Raw genomic sequence first — 16,210 nt, 5'->3', positions numbered from 1 at the left:
GCACAAGTGAAATTCAAGAAGTGAATGACCTATTAGCTTGAAGTCCCCTCTTCCATGCATAGTCATCACAAAGGAACTTAATTCTGGGCCGAAAAACACATCTCAGTGAGTGATGACGTCAATGTTACCTAGTTTCACCAATGAGACAAGACTTGAAATCATCTAGGTCTCGTCAAAGATGGAGTAGTCAATAAAAGTAGACTGAAGGCATCCTTTGAACAGACCGAGCTGTTGAGCGATACCTCCTCCATCTTCCATCTCTGTCAATATCAGCTTTCACGTGATTGCCCAATATCAGGCAGACGCTGCCAGTGTTTATTCCTTCAATCCAACGATACTTGTTGCGCTTGCTTTTTTCAATGCAGAAGCAAATTAGATCACTTGAGAGTTTCTGGGCACGTGCTTGGGATGTTGTAGGAGCGCCAAAGAAATGCGGCAGATCGAGGAAAATATTTTTGCGAAGAATCTCCAGTAATTATTTGGTGTCTTTTTTGAAGGAATGCTTATCAGTTGCGAGCAACTAAAAACTCTTTTTGTATAGCAAAGGATAATTTCGATTCTGACTGAATTAGTTGAAAACTAATTAGTTTGATTTAACATGATCATCAATTGTGCTCAGGCTTTGTCTACATGCCTTGTGCCGGTTTGATTTGTTGAGTAGTTCAAGCTTTTGGCTTTGCTTGTTGCGGAGAATCTCAAAATTCATGCTGAATCTTGTTTTCTCCACCAAATGGGAATGAATGTTTGCATGAATACAAGTTTGCTTTCGAAGTTCTGATTCCACGAATACCTGTCCTGTGTGATTGGTTCCCTTACTCATCTCCTCTGTGAACAAACATATTCTGACATTGATGATGATTATAAACATGCTTAATATGACAACCCTCGATCGCATCTCCGTCTGCTACTAGTATCCGTTATTGCCGAGTTGGTCGGATTTATTATTGCCATAATCGTGGAAGCGTACTATGATAGTGATAAATCATTAATTCTATCCGGTGACCATGGCATTTTATGGGATATCCTCAGTAATGAGAAGCTGCGGGTATGGTTCTCATTCATACGATTGAAATTCAGCTTCATTCAAAATGCACAAAAGTGATTTTATGGGGGGGGGGGGGCGGGCTAAAGGCTAATCATGATGATGTTGACTTGATTTTGTAACGTCACCACGTACATGTCGATATCTCAATCACGACCTCAGCCAGTGGTACCCTAAATCCAAATTAAAATTCTCCAGCCATACGTCTATCTATGTAACTCATTGACAGGAAAGTGGCCTGAAAATCCCTGCGGGTGACATCAGTATTCTTGTGGCGGTCTGCGCCACTGGTGTAATTACCTGGTTGGAGGAGCCATGTGCAAGTGGGACTAAAGGACAATTAACCGATACATTGGCATTGACTACCACCGCAATATAGACAAGTATGTCCAATATTGGTGATAATGCCAATCCTAGTATTGGCAGTGAAGCTGTGATAGGTCAGGCCAAGTTGTGAGGTTTCTTTGATTTCCACTCCAGGCCACAGATTCAGTTGACTGTTGGGGCAAGGAGGGTGACAGAATCTGTGTGGAATCTGGTTTGAGGTGGCTGTTGATTCCTCTGGAATCCAATACGTTTCTTTTGATTTTCAGAGAAGTCTTGCAAGGTACTTTCTAAATACTATTGAAAATATGAATGTATTTTCCTTGTATTCATGTTCTCCTTCTTTATCTTTGTAGTGGCTCAACGATACCCATTCCCCATGCATGGTAAGTTAACTGACACAGTTTTCATCATTCTCACCTGTTCAGAGTTTGACATTTCAGGTCATTTGAGAGCGGGACAACCGTATGTTCAGATAGAGGAAAACTCCTTCCCAGCAAAAACCCTTGATATTTATGTCAATGGATCATGACCTGTTGTCAGCCCTTCCTGACCTATACAATATTTGCAGTTACTGCACCATCTAGTTTGAATCTTCTAGGTGGCAGAGTATTGAGGTTGTTCACTGCTCACCTGACATGCCCAAGGCTCTGTAAATGCTGTAGAATTCTTCTGTTGCCACCTTGTTGGCTTCTTTCTTATAGACGTTCCTTTCACTCCGGCAAATAGTTACAATATACATGTACCAGGTTCAGGTACATGGCAAGTTGCTGACGTACATGAACTGTTATCTCTGTGGAGGCTTTTGCTTAGATGATGAATATACCACTTGTCAGTTATGTGCAAAAACTCACAATGAGCTGTTTAATTCTTGAACAGGAGGAAAAAAGGGACAAAACCGAGGCGAGGTCGAGGTTTTGCGCAAAATGAGATCGTCATCTGAATGGTGTGTGTTTCCTTGATATTGTAGGTTTATATGACACTTCACCTGACACCTACTTGGCCATTATCCAGCAGTTACCACTTGAAAAGGTAATGGTCAATGGACAGTGTGGCCATCAAGTGACCTTCATGTTGCTGCTAACGTTGCCATGCCAACGCTGTGGTCATTTCTGTTGACCCTGTCACATATTTGTCCACTTCTAGCTGGTGAATTTGCTGGTCTTCCCTTCTGTGCGAAACCTTCATTTCTGATGTAATGGCCCTCCTTCCCTTCACTTCGGACCATGGCTAGACGTAAGAGGCCTAAATCCTGATGTTGTGTGAGTATGCTGGAAGTGTTCTCCGGCTATTACTCATGCTAATTGAACGTGCAGGCAAAGAAATTGACAAAACAATCAAAGAGCAATTTGTGAATACGAAGAAAAAACACATCTTCTGGCATTGGCCAAAATGGCTTTCTCTTCAAGGAAGGGTGCCGATGTCTCGATCAGCTTGTCAGCATTTCTGATCGCTATGATGAAATATGACTATTTGATGCGCTATGTGAGCTAAGTAATCAACACTCAAAACAGATTATACATCATACACAGCGAGGAGTCTGGAGTTTACTTATCAATTTATCAAGAGAGTCCGATCAATCACAACGATTTCTTTAGAAGTCTCTCCGGTGATCATTCAGATTTCTATATTAGATACTATAAAGGCCAACATTACATTGCATTCAGCTAAGATTTCAAGTTCAGCCTTTGAAGTAAGGATCGATGATTGGCTTTTTGTATGGGTGGTTAAGAGAATTAGATGGATATGTTTATGGTTGATGAGCTCGGGCACAAAGTGTAGTTTTATAGGGATGGTGTCAAGCAAGACTGAAGTCGAGTGATCCTAGGTCCATTGAGGTAATGGCTAATGGAATCCACTAGGAACAAATAATGTGCTCAATAAAACAAAGCCACTTTCTACAATATGAGTGCCCAGTCTTATGATAGGTATATGAAAGTCTGCTCTTCATTATTCATGCTTCGAGGGAGTTTTGAAATTATTAACCTGAAATTGCCAGTATATGATTGACGGAAATGAATCTACACTTTAGAATTAGATTTAGATGGAATCCTTTTAGAGTGGCTTCCAGGCAGAAATACAATAATTGGACAAATACTTCAAATGTTTGGATACAATTTTCTCTAGTGTTCGATATAAATCCACGTCCTTTTCCAGTCTGAATAATTCAATGTCAGAAATTGGTCCATAACCATGGTGACAGTTCATATGATAGCAACAACACCAAAATTGTATTTTCTCATTATTTCTGTATATCATGTTTTGTTGGTAGGAAAGAAAACAGTGTTGAGTGATCGTGTGGGCACGGGAGTAAGGAGACTGGATGTTGTTTGCATTCTTTTATGAAAAGCACCATCGAGTCTGCGGCGAATAATGGATGAGAAAGCAAGAAAACATGAAAGAAAACAAGTTGGGAAACAATCTTTATGCAGGTGGTGCTGGTGCAAGGCGTCTTTAGGAAAGATCTGATATAGCATCTAATGACAACTAAAGCTGACCATGATCACTCACTAAAGTGGCTCATCTTGAATGCATTGTTTTCTTTAAGCAAACCGTTCAACGAGCTGGTTTTATAACGTGATGCTCCCAAGAAACCCATCTCAATGTCCTCTTGCTTCGATGGTGCAGAAATTTACGACATCGATGTCAAGAGTACGCACCAGCAGTCGATGGTAAATTGCAAACTTCGATGATGAAGAAGGTGAAATTAGAAATTGACTCAAACCTGCCTTAGAATTCTGAGATTTATTGGCGCCAAAGGGAACATTAGCGCTCCTCGGTTACTCGAGCGATTTTGAAATTTATCTAAAACTGCACTTTCCACGCACAGGACATTAAAATTTCACTTGTGGGTAATGTGTGAGCTCGTAAGTGCCACAAACGCGGGAAAAGGATGAGAAAGTTTAATGACAATGATATGATTAAACTAATGAAAACTAATGGTAAGTCGGGTGCACCTTTTATGGAAAGTCTTTAGCAATAACGGTTTATGTTTTAAAGAAGAGTTGCTGATTAGCAACGTGCTAAGTGGATTTGCTTTCGTGGTTAGAATAAGAAACTAAAGGCAAAAAAGATTTTGTTGTCTTTGGGGCTTTTATGGTTTCAACCAACATCGCAACCATTTTAGATCAAAGCTTCTAAAACATCACACTGATAGGGGAGATGAGATTGATGGCAGAGGACGTCTACCTGATTAGAAGAGTTTGTTCAACGTTTTGCTTGAAGACTTGAAGGTGCAGCTGTGAAGCCTCGTTGTGTCAACTGCACAGTGAGAAATATAACAAAAATCCCCTGTTTATCATGAAATTTCGTGATAAGCATTGATGTGGACATAAATCCCAGCAGTTCTATTGACCCTGTCGGAACGGATACGAAACACGATTAAATCCGGCAACTCGGGGGAAAATAAAGCGAGATTGGCAAATTTGTTCCTTAATTATGTTTGTTGCTCTGAACCGAATCATATCGCCCACAAGAGTATTTTTCATCACACGTCTATAGATCATACAAATGAAGGACATGCAATGTGATATATCCCAACTGGATTTCACCCAGGCTCTCGAACCACGAAAAGTTGGGACGTTGTTGTGCTATACCATGTGATGTGTTGAAAACTTGCAACTTTGGCTCCTGTCTAACTTTGCTTGTAGAAGAACAATAAAGTGCTTTGAAATCTTTGGGGAGGGTAGAACAAGTACAGCACTCTGCACTTGTGATGTACAAATCACAGGTTTTCGGCCGTTTAACAAAAATGACTTTATTTTGACAGTCAAGATATATTTTCTGAGCCATTTTAGCCTGACTGCTGAGCGCTACTTCACTTTGTTGACCATGTGTGTCAGACCCGAAAAGAAGGCTCACAGGTCAGGCAGTTTTAATGGGATGATATAGCAAATATGTGACCCTCTCTGAGAAAACCCAGCTAAAGTCGCTGTGAACTTGGCAGGTTGAAACAGACTTGTTGTTTTATTTCTCTATTGTAGGCCTTTTATGAAATCCGAGTCAAAATTGATCAACTTCGATTTCACAATAGGACCACAGAAGGAAATGAACACTCAAGTCTGTGTCAACATGCCAAGTTCAAGGCAACTTTAGCTGGGTTTTCTCAGAGAGGGTCACATATGTCCTCACTGTGAACTGGAACCATGTAGGCATTACCATGATCACAATTGGTCATCATTGTTCACATCAGTATAATGCAATAATCATTGTTACTATGATTGTATTGCGCATATGATAGTTATGTTTTATTGTCTAATGATCGTGTTTATGCCATCACATTTCCATAATGACGTCGTTTTCATAGATTTGCGTCATCATTTTGGAATATGTCAGTGGTTCGTGAGATTTCCCAGGTCATAAATTTAACATCTTGTGCCCTTGTCCTTCATATCAATGTATGTGTGTACATCATGCTGTACTGCACATGTATCTGCAGTATAGTCATGTACATTTTAATATCACTAAGCTTAACTATCAATAGAGCCAAATTAAAGTTATCACCAAGTTCCTGATATTAAACTTGTTTTGAGCAAACAGGCCCTGCTGACAAACCGCAATAAAGAGCAGCTAAACAAGAATACAACGCGCTATAATTGCAATCAAGAGAATGAAATAATGTAGATTTGCGAGATTTTGCTGTAAATGGATTTGTTGACAGAATATGCTGTTCCCAGCTGTTACCTGTAATTGATCTCACTGCTGTAGCATGGTATTCTGTGCTACAATACAACCTATCACACTGCGCGATTGTTACAGCAATAGTGAACTCAACATGAACCTCCACTAACGCGTTGCTCATCTACGGTGCACATGAATAATATTTTCTGCTCGGAAGCGCCATCACCCCAAACCGGCAAGACTCACTGGTAATGAAGTCTTTAATTACGGCCACTAATTAACTATGGTTTTGTGTGACAGAGTGGCTTAATAAGGCCGTTGTGTTATTGACTGATTTGGGCATGCGTGCATCCCTAAAGCAGTGTGATCTTACTAATCCCTTGTCACTTCCTTATCCACCATTCTCACTTTCTTTGTTGGTGCTTATATCAACTTTCTCTTTACGGTTATGAATACGATTGATTAACAAGTGATTGGTGCCAGAACACTAATTAGTGTTGCTGTAAAGGGAGAAGTTGTTGTTGGGAAAGGGATATGAATCAGCCACACCCATTGATTGACCCAATTATGAACCACCTGGTTTGCCCTCATAAATGAGGAAGAAGGTGTATGATCAAGGCAGTTGCTTTAACCTAGTTGAGGCTTCATTAGCTGATTGAGTTTTCTCCAATAACTGCAGCTTGTGGACACAGTCTCCTTGCATACATGCAGCCAAAGGCAATACACTATCAGTGACCTTCGTAAAATCCCAATTGTTATGCACGCCCTTCCTTCTGTGCATTGTAGATGTACACTGCTGCAATGTGTCATGCTGAACAGATCGACTTGGCAATCAATATCCATTGATTACAGACCATTTTGTCATGCAGATTGCTACGGTCTCATCACGACCTTAGGTCAACTCTAATATAACCACTAATCACCTTTGAGGCTTCAGAACACAGTCAGCATAAATGAAACAGTCAGTCCAATCAGTCTTTGGGATTGAGCTAGACATTGCAAGAAGCAACCAGCTCTTATTCTTACAGTTTGGCCTGTTTCTGTTTCGTCATGTTGCCCAGTCCGTCAACTGTGCTAGAGTTGAGAATGAATTTCGGTAGCACTTAACAACGTCATCTTCTTGGCTGGTAAACTTGAGGTGTGATAGAGTGCATAACTTGTTAGTATGCTCCACCATGCTGCTGTACTACCCCATCATACGATCTGCTGTTCAACGCAGCATGGAGTCCTAGTAATGAGTGAAAATATGAATGTGCACGAATTGATTTTCCATAGGACCATTTGTATGCTACCTGTCCTTCATAAACGAATGTAATACACTCCACTTTACTCATTAATATTACTATTAGAACAGCCGTGTCAGTTTCATTTTCATTTCGGAAAATAAACACAGAAGTTGTGATGTTCGGTTACTTTATTCACCACTAAATATTGACTGCGTATGTTTCCTATCCATTGTGGTTCATGATGCACTTGTACAAGATAATGATCTGTTGTAGTTTATATTGACTCGTTGATGAAAAATATCCCGTCCGGCATTGATTCTAAGAATACACATCATGGTTGTTGTCACCAGTTATATTGGTGTTGCATGTATATGCGGATGTGAAAGTGTTGGGGTGACATTGTTTGCCTGCATGCAAACTAATGTGGGTCATGTGATATCGCTAGTTTAGCTAAAGCTGGCATTTGTGTCTGAAAGTGACTGAAAAAATAGGCCTGTTTAGTGTTAAGTGATGTGTTGCACTATCTCCCCCTCTTTGTACGACTGAGGCAGGCCTTGGGCGGTCTGACACTCCTGAGTCTTAAAACAAGCAGGCAGGAATAGGAACGTAGATGTGATATTTGCTATCATATCCCCATCCACCGGAATGCACACCTGAGCACATATTCATTTCATGTATTAAAAACAACGGTTACTATTTTCAGCATACCAAGTTTACCATCCAAGTAAGTAGGATACATATTTAACATGGTCACAGGGTTTCACCATCCTCTGGTATACTGACCCAGGTGCACTGTTCTTTTTTGGGTTAGAAGGACAATATCCTATTCTGGTGAAGGTCAAATCGAAACGCAGGGATTGTATGTGTTCACATTGTCAAGGCTTTGTACAGTAATCATGACACAAAAGAAAGTTTCTACTCAGGCTGATTAATACCTGTTGTCTGTTTCAAGCAATTGGGGAGCAATCTATTGTCCAGCAGATTGACAATGGAGGTGGAAGGTAACATGACTGCTTGAATGCTATTAAGCTGTTGACAGAACAAATAATCAAATAAGAAAAGTGCGGATGTGGAAGTGATAATAAAAGTATAAATGATTGTAATTTTGGCCACATGAGGGACCTGATAGTGACACCTCCGTTGACAAATAATATGTCAACTTCCAAATTGCTGTGTCCAAAGCAAATTCAAAGCAACATCTCTGGCCCAGTGTGATTCGACCTTGAGGCTTCCTTCCTAGCTTAGCTATCCTGACAACTTTCAGTGGCCTGGTATTGCACAAGTTGCATTTCCATGTCACATAATAATCCATTCCCTGATCAGATGGCAAATTAAGAATATCTGCTCTGCACGGTGCTATGGTCTTGCCTGTAAATGTCTTTGTTGTGGTATGGCACCCATTGCATTGCCACAGCCGTTTTCCAAGCCAAAATCCACAAGCCGAATCCTGTTTCGCTGTGCACTCTTGCTTTTACAGGTTTAATACCTTTTGAGATATCTTTCCAAAGAATCCATTTCTGACATCTTCCTGTACAGTCTGTCACAGCCTCACTCACTTAGCTTTTAACATAATGCTTGTTTCATATCGCTCTTGTTAGTAGTTTTGTGGCTTTGTGATAGTAAAGTTGCTAAAATACCTTCACCTGTAATGCTTATTTAGTTCAGAAAACATTAAGAATACTCTTCTAAAGTTGTTTGTCTGGGTCAAAATCAGTCATTTAGTGTCAATAAAGAAGGAGTGATGTACGATAATGCAGGGCTGCCATACTCTTGATACAGTTGTTCTGTGAAGGGTGCTGTAGGTACATGTTCAGTGGAATATGTGCATATTTCATATGACATCCCAGGAGCACCGTCTAATCAGCTGGCATTATCTGAAAACATTCCTGCTTCATTGCAACTCCAACGCAGGAGTCCGTATCATACCAACAAAGCAATACAGAGTAGAATTTAAAGAATATGAGCAGCTACTGAGGATTTGGTAAAATATCATTTTAACCCCAGAGGCTCCTTCCTTGATGTCCTGGTAGTTTCCACCACACTCCAACCAGAGTTAAAATTTCCCATTTCAACATGGTTCTGTTGTATCCTTGCCTCTCGTGGTAGTGGTGTTGATCTATCCTGTGTAAATACAATGCGCTCATAATATAATGTTAATATTCTAGTTCTTCTGAGTAGTTGTGGTTGCCAGCTGATATCACATTGATCAACATCATAGGGTCTGTCATGCTTTTAATGTATTCGGGTCTGTTGTAGAATCTGTGTTGCCATATTATGGAATATTTACCAGGTTACTTGAAATAGAATATGTGACCCGCTCTACCAAAACTAGGCGCTTGTCGCATCTGAACTTGACAGGTTGATACGGACTTGTTGTTCATTTCCCTATTGTTGACCTTTTGTTGAATGTGACCAAATCAGTTTGTAATAGATTTCACAAAAGGTCTACAATAGGGAAATGAACAACAAGTCTGTATCAACCTGTCAAGTTCAGATACGACAAGCGCCTAGTTTTGGTAGAGCGAGTCACATATATGAAGCATGGTGTTTTGCTGGTGTCCTATTGAGAAATACAACACTGGTGCATGGACAACTGAAATGTCATGTTGTCTCTGCTCATCTGAGATGACATCTCTTGACATTTCTTGAAAACGATTTTGTGTTCCTTTTCTAAGCACTAATGACTAAGATCGAATAGCAGTCTGGAGGTATCCAATGACTTATCTGCTTACCTTGTGTTCCTCTTTTCCTCCGGGGGTTTTTGTGATAAAAATAGACTGAAAGAAACTCTTGAAAAATGTGTTTAAATCTTGAATTTGATGTGTTCCTCTTAAAACCTTATAAAGGACAGGTTGAATTTCAATCCAAATTGGGTATCAATTGTCAACTTTTTTAGCTCAAATTCAATTTTGCGAGTTTTCGTCGGATTTCATTGCCTACTTAATTCTGTAGCTTCTAAATTCAAATCGATATCTCCTCTGTGATTGGCTGGGTTATGTTCATTTGAATCGATTTCTCCAGTCTGATTGGTCAGATTGGTGTGATTTCATTTCTATCGATTATCAAAGTTTGATAGATCTGGTTGCTTCTGATCAGAGAGAATTTGTAACCACTTCAGGCTGGTGAGAGAACAAGTCATGAAGACCTAAATGGATTTCAGGGCCATGCCTGTCACAAGTTTCCTACCCTTTATACAAGTTGTGAAATAGTTTGATGTGATTTGTCCAACTGCCTGTCAACATGCACCCTCTGACCCAATAAACTGTGAAACATCAATACACACTTAATGGAGTAATCGTGCTGAACTGACATGGGATTAGAGGTTTGTTTGTGTACTGCTTTGACAATTATGCGTTGATTGACCGAATTGTTTTGGTTGGTAGAAGGAGAGGAAAGGGTCCTGTGGGACATCTGTCCAGTTTTGATGTTTTAACCTTTGTACAAATAGTCACTTATTGATCAAATTACATTTTAATTCTATAGTCTTTGAAGTGGTTATTGTGAGCTGATTTGCTGATGGGCTGCCTTTGGTTTTTGTTTCCAGAGATACGCGGGTATCCGACCCTGGGAATCTGCAAACCTTAAAACAAAAGTGTGAAGCGGTATGATATAAAAAGCAACTAATGGAAAGATGTCCTCAGGTGATGTGGTGTTAAGTGCCAATTGCTAATTTGAAAGCCATGAAAAAAGGCAACATGTTTCTATGTGGTGCGAAAATGCCATGTGTGCTTATGATTTTTGATGTCTGAAGTTTCATCACCGCTAATTAGCAACCTTCGCCAGTTCAAAGACCTTCAAGTCAGGAACATATGATGTTTTCTGTTGAGAACATGAATTTGTAATATGAGAGAAAATGATAGCTGAATGTCCATGACGGCCAGTCCTCCTCTTGGCAAATCATGGCTCACTTGTTGACGAGTTCCCATCTATTCCTCCTTGATTGGTCTGTTGCTCGCCACTAGTAACTAGGTATACCAGACTTCTAATCATGCTCATTAGTTAACCAACAATACGGGCAAGATGAGGTGGCCAGATAAAGCCAGGTATCACCTCTCAATTTATTTGCTCAAGATCGGGTATGTTTGGTTAAATGATGTTGATATGAATCTAGATTGCCGCCTGCTCTTTCGTTTCTGTGATGAGGTTACTCGGGGTAGAGGGCTGCTCTTTCTGTGGTGAGGTTACATGGGGCAGAGGGCTGCTCTTTCTTTGATGAGGTTACATGGGGCAAAGCACCGCTCTTTCTATGGTGACATGGGCTAGAGTGCATAGAAGTCTCTCGTCGTGTAGTTTCAGGCAAAGGATAATCAAGTTAAGAGTTTCTCTTGGGAAATTTCAGTAATTGGCATAGGGAGTTGGCCAAATTTCTAATCTGTCCTGAAGATGTTCTTGAAATACTTGCGTGGGCAGCTAGCTAAAGGTCAATCAAATGATGTTTCTGATACAAATTGAAGTTCAGCTTTGAAATGCCGTGATGAGTTGAACCTGAGTGTACATAATGCTTGATTAGCCTTTGATATATTCACCTAATGGAAATAGTAATCAGTTGTTCTCACGGTACTACCGGAACTTCACCCTGGCGTGGCGTGATTGATTCAAGTTAACGCTACGTGCGTTTGTTTGATTCGATTCAGTCACCTTCCTAATGGTGAAAGTACCAAGTTCTTGCATGTTGGCATGCTCCTACTGCCTCCATTGGCAGATTGATAGTATGAAAGCTGGCTTGAGTTGGTCTGTTTAGTTAGGAAGGATTCTAGTCACATGTTAGACAGACTGTAATCATTGGTAGTGCAGAACGTGGTGAGTGTTCTGCCCTTTGGTATTCAACTATCGAAGTGAACTAAAACAAAAGTTGGTGCAACACTGGTGCCCATTAAACTGTCAAAACAGTAGATGGAATGTTTCTATTTGAAAGAAAAGGTCACCAACATTGACTTTGGTAGCTTTACATTGGCAATATTGTTCTCCTCTCTCCAGGTTCTTTGCACTCCTATTGATTCTGTGTTATAGTTGATCAACCCTTTTCCAAAATGAGGGAGATTCTGACATTAGTACGTATCACAGCAGAATTCCCTCCCCATTCGTCAAAGACTCCTTCCAAACTACAAAACACCCTTAACTTCCTGACTTTATGTCGATCTGAGGTGATTAGTGTGTATCATCACACACTTCCTACAACCTTCAGCTCGTGTTCTCACAGATTATCACAAAGACGTGCCATGTTTTCAAACTTTGGCAGAACTTTTGTGATCCGCTCATTCAACCGCTAGTCATGTCCGAAGCCCAAGACAATGACATGGTGTTAAGTTGTACTCACACTAGAATACAAGTCTTGAATTAGGGTAAGGCTGACGTTACATAGGCCTCATTCGTTCACTTCCCACATGTCACATTCCAGCTTTACTTAACGTTCCTCGGTGAATGCACGGCCTTGTGGCATGCATTCAGTGAGGAACGAACGCATTAAGGGGAACGTGACATGTGGGAAGTGAACGAATGAGGCCTATGTAACGTCAGCCTAATGGACGCAACGCTGTGGTGTTGGTTAGAAGTCACTGCATTGGCAAGATTGAAAGTTTGGGTTAGGTGTATTACTCCCTCTGGAAAGCAGGCTGGTCCAATGGCAATAGATTCAAAAGTAACCTTATTGAACTTGGATGTGAGCCATCGATCACCTGCTTCTATGTATATATCTGCGAAATTGTTCATTCTGATGTGACGTGAGCTGACGAGAACCATCCAACCACCATAATCGATCGAAATGTCAGACTGATTGCATCCCGGCAAAAACTTGTAGCCAAGAAAATACAGAAATCAATAGACGGTTATGACGAAAATACTAAAGATCAATTAGCAAGCCCTGTATGTATTAGGGATACAATGTGTTTTGAGTAGGATATGGTGAAGGAAGTTATATTGAACAGATATTAGGCCAATTGCCATTAGAGAAATGCTGAGTGTGAACCAAGAATAAATGGGTTGCTTCCGACCTGTTTGATTTCTCTGCACTGTTACATTATGTATTATCAAGGCATTTCAGTCTTCCAACCTGTTTTGCTGCTGCCTCCTGTCTACACAGGGTGTATACAACACAGCCTACTCTTACTAGCATGATTTCCTTGCTAACAAGAAGGGAAGACATTGCTAAAGGTTAATCGAAGGACAATTCCTTTGCTTCAACAATTCCTCAGTGAGCTCAATACCTTTTGTGTGCTGCCCTTTCCCTGGTTTGACCACTGGGACTAGCGATGATCACATCAGCAACATAATTCCCCAGCCATACAAGCTTGAATGCTGTAGTGACTCGGAACACACAACAGCATATCGACTCTGGGGCATTTCAGATCTTTCTCAATACCTAGTTGCTGGCAAAAGGAAAGGATTCAAACAAGCGCGCTGATGTGAACTGAAATAATTTGCCAGCAGAAGTCTCCTTGTGTGATACCTCCTACGTCAAGAAATTCCAAAATAGAAAATGGTAAATAGCAATTTATTGGATGATTGCGACATGAAATGTTTTTCATTTCCTAAACTGGCATGCTCCAGGCTTGCTGGAGGATTGTTCGCCCCTAATTATTGGAAAAGTATGGAAATTAAAAGCATTGATTGTCAAATTGTGTTAATATATTGATTGCTGTCTTAAAGGAATGACATTTCATTGCAACTGTTCAATTTTGCTATTTATTCAACAATATCATCAAGTTTTCTTAATGCTCCATGCCACACAAGTGGCTGCTGCCCTATCTGAAAAATAACATGAAGGCCATGGTCAAACCTCCTGTCTAACTCTAAAGCTTCAAAATACAAGATCAGTCTGTAGGAAACTCACAATAGGACAATTCCATCAACAATTTGTGACTCGCTCTACCAAAACTAGGCGCTTGTCACATCTGAACTTGACAGGTTGATACGGACTTGTTGTTCATTTCCCTATTGTAGACCTTTTGTGAAATCTATTACAAACTGATTTGGTCACATTTCACAAAAGGTCTACAATAGGGAAATGAACAACAAGTCCGTATCAACCTGTCAAGTTCAGATGCGACAAGCGCCTAGTTTTGGTAGAGCGGGTCACATTTGTCCTCTACTCATGGTTTCCCCCAAATATTTGGAGCCATGAAAGGGTTAGTGGGTTCTGATTGTCGTATAACTGATGCTCATTGAAATCATCATGGCACACATGACACCTCGTTAACTGAATGATACCATCTCAATTCCGCTAATGCTAATTGGATGAAATGAAGATCGGCGCGTGATAGTTTGTGATGCTACTTTTCAACTCTCCAAGCCCAAGCATGAGAGCAGGTGAGTGGCGATTAATTATGAATGAACTACGCCGTGATCAATATGTTCATTCATGCAGCGACTTCAACCATTCACATTCCAGGATTGTGAGCTGCTGTGGGGTTGAGGTCACGTGTACTGGTCATTGGTGACGTGGTGCTGCGTTTCAATGACGATTGCTTCCCTTTCCTGTTTCGGGGCCAAGGGCATCTTTATCATGAGAGTGAACGCTCATGAGGAATGTGCTCTATTGGTGTTCATTTCATTCCTCGCTTTGACTATCCTTTATGTAGGCCTAACATGTCAATCTTGGTTTAGCTGATGATAAAAACAATTCCTGGCTTAGTTTACTTCAGAAATGTCTTTCGCCTCACGCTCCATTCTTCACAACAAAAGCCTCTTTCCTGACACTCGTTTTTGAATTCCTCCCCCACTTTTATGGCTTCTATCGCTTTCTGTGGTAAGGATGAAACTTTTTCATGCCAGGAAACTGCCTCAAGTTATTGGAGAGTTTTAATTGTTTTTCAGAATAGCATATCCTGTGACGTATGTTCAACATTTCACCTGCTAATGTCTTGTCAATAAAAAGCCACTTCTTCAAAATCTGTCACAATGGTATTGTAACTGGCCTTTCCCAATTCGATTTAACAATAATAGGATTGTCTCTGACGTAGTTCCCTATGGTTTCCCTCTATGTATATGCTCACTCCCCCAACATCACTGTGGTACTATTGGTTTTTGTCTAGCACGGAGTTGATAATGGGATCAGGGGTGTTGGCGTGGATTTCTGACGTCAAAGCATGTATTAATAAATTCTTTGGAGAAATAGCTTTCTGCGACTTGACTGTTTGATCGTCAATTTCTTAGGACAGTGATTATTCTGCAATTACTCGATCAACCTTTGTGTTTCTGATCCTGTTCCAGCACAGGAAAAGTTGGCTGTTGTTAAGAGTAGTACTTTAACTGTTGGTTAACAGGTGATTGGAGTCAGCTGTTCCGTGGGATTGGTAGGGATGGTCGCCTCAATTTAGAATCAATTCTGAAATCTACTCACAACAAGAGTTTTATTCATCAATCTGACATTGAATTCGAAATGTGGGAACAATGCACATGTATTGGCCTACCTCATATTTCCCAACATAGGCCTATCTCTCTCATCTGTTCTACAAATCTTGTGTGTTTACATCTCACCTTATTGATTTTGACTTGAAACTTCACCAGCTGTGCCATATTGGACTAGGAGTGTCAACATAATGATATGGCCGATTAAAGTAAACGCAATCTGTATAGAATGCTACAGGTGCTTGTTATAGTGCCAGATTAGAAGGTGGGAGGGGGACAGGTTATTCACCACCATCCAATAGATCTTTCTCTTGTTCACTGACTGCCTGAACAAAAATGAAAGAAAACAAAACCAGCTTTTGAAGATGGTGACTTTGTGATGTTGCTTTCCTTGCCCTGAGAGGGTCAGGAATATGTGCCAAACAGTAGTATGTTACCAATCATTATGCATACACTGTGGAATTTGTAAATGCCACCTGTTAAGTGCACGCATCATGATGCCATGGCACTGGGTAAATCTTCCCCAGTACAACATTGAAATCAGAGAAATGTAGTGACAAAATGCACAGCTTAGACTGGAATCGATGCAAGCCTTGAGGGTGTTTGATCTGGAAACTGATCCTTTATTCATTTCATATTGTCTTGTTCTGTT

At 40.5% G+C, this 16,210-nt stretch overlaps 1 protein-coding gene across 4 annotated transcripts in view; it reads left to right on the top strand.

The window, feature by feature from the left end:
* LOC135489318 (cytoplasmic polyadenylation element-binding protein 2-like) overlaps positions 1–16,210 on the top strand; it is a 109,451-nt gene that overhangs the window by 14,649 nt on the left and 78,592 nt on the right. For 2 of the 4 annotated variants that reach the window (XM_064774624.1, XM_064774622.1), the window contains exons 3-4: positions 1,723–1,752; positions 7,916–7,936. In XM_064774624.1, coding sequence (XP_064630694.1) covers positions 1,723–1,752; positions 7,916–7,936 — 51 coding nt within the window. The remainder of the gene's footprint in view (positions 1–1,722; positions 1,753–7,915; positions 7,937–16,210) is intronic. The other 2 variants (XM_064774625.1, XM_064774623.1) reach the window with 1 other exon arrangement.

The sequence above is a fragment of the Lineus longissimus genome, chromosome 6 (assembly GCF_910592395.1).
Source record: "Lineus longissimus chromosome 6, tnLinLong1.2, whole genome shotgun sequence".
NCBI classification, from domain to species: Eukaryota; Metazoa; Nemertea; class Pilidiophora; order Heteronemertea; family Lineidae; genus Lineus; species Lineus longissimus.
This window is presented reverse-complemented; position numbering and strand designations above follow the sequence as displayed.